Source organism: Penaeus japonicus, unplaced genomic scaffold (genome assembly GCF_977035675.1).
Source record: "Penaeus japonicus unplaced genomic scaffold, GWHDUDI00000001_assembly GWHDUDI00000028, whole genome shotgun sequence".
In the NCBI taxonomy this organism is placed as follows: Eukaryota; Metazoa; Arthropoda; class Malacostraca; order Decapoda; family Penaeidae; genus Penaeus; species Penaeus japonicus.
The window spans coordinates 21,788,853-21,789,373 of NW_028234430.1; the positions used below are offsets into that span (position 1 = coordinate 21,788,853).

The 521-nt window shown below is 36.5% G+C and overlaps 1 protein-coding gene across 1 annotated transcript in view; it reads left to right on the forward strand.

The window, feature by feature from the left end:
- The first annotated feature begins 201 nt into the window (after positions 1-201).
- The window catches only part of Ltn1 (E3 ubiquitin-protein ligase listerin), a 21,245-nt gene continuing 20,925 nt past the window's right edge, over positions 202-521 (forward strand). Inside the window, exon 1 of the mRNA XM_043029136.2 lies at positions 202-470. Coding sequence (XP_042885070.2) covers positions 426-470 — 45 coding nt within the window. The 5' untranslated portion in view covers positions 202-425. The remainder of the gene's footprint in view (positions 471-521) is intronic.

The window sequence follows — 521 nt, forward strand, 5'->3', positions numbered from 1 at the left end:
AGTATAATGGAAGTATAATGATAGTGGAAACAATTGTAGACAGTTATTGCGTGTACAGTTTTGCATATCCAGGAATCATTGTGTTTAGAAAGCCAATTTAGAATGCATATGATTCCATAATTTTTTATTTTCGGCATGAATAAGTGTGTGGATAGTAATGAAAATAAACATTTTAAAATCCGCCTCCACAAATACATATCCGCATTCAAGCTTTTGCGAACGCCGTTTCTAAAGTCTCACAGATTTCCAAAAATAACCAATCAGAATACTGGAATTAAACTCTACGTAGAAAGAGGTCTTCTCATTGGTCAAAAATATTAGTCTTGGACTCCCAGCCAAGCAACATGTTTCAGATGGAACCACGGTAGACTGTGTGCATGTTTGATAATCGGGACTTTGGAGATATTTATTGATAAATAGCAGCGATGGGGAAGGATAAGAATGCCCAGCGAACCAAAGGAAACAAGAAGGTAATTTTAACCAGTCTGAGTCGTTTGCAGTATGCGTAGTATGAGAGAAAT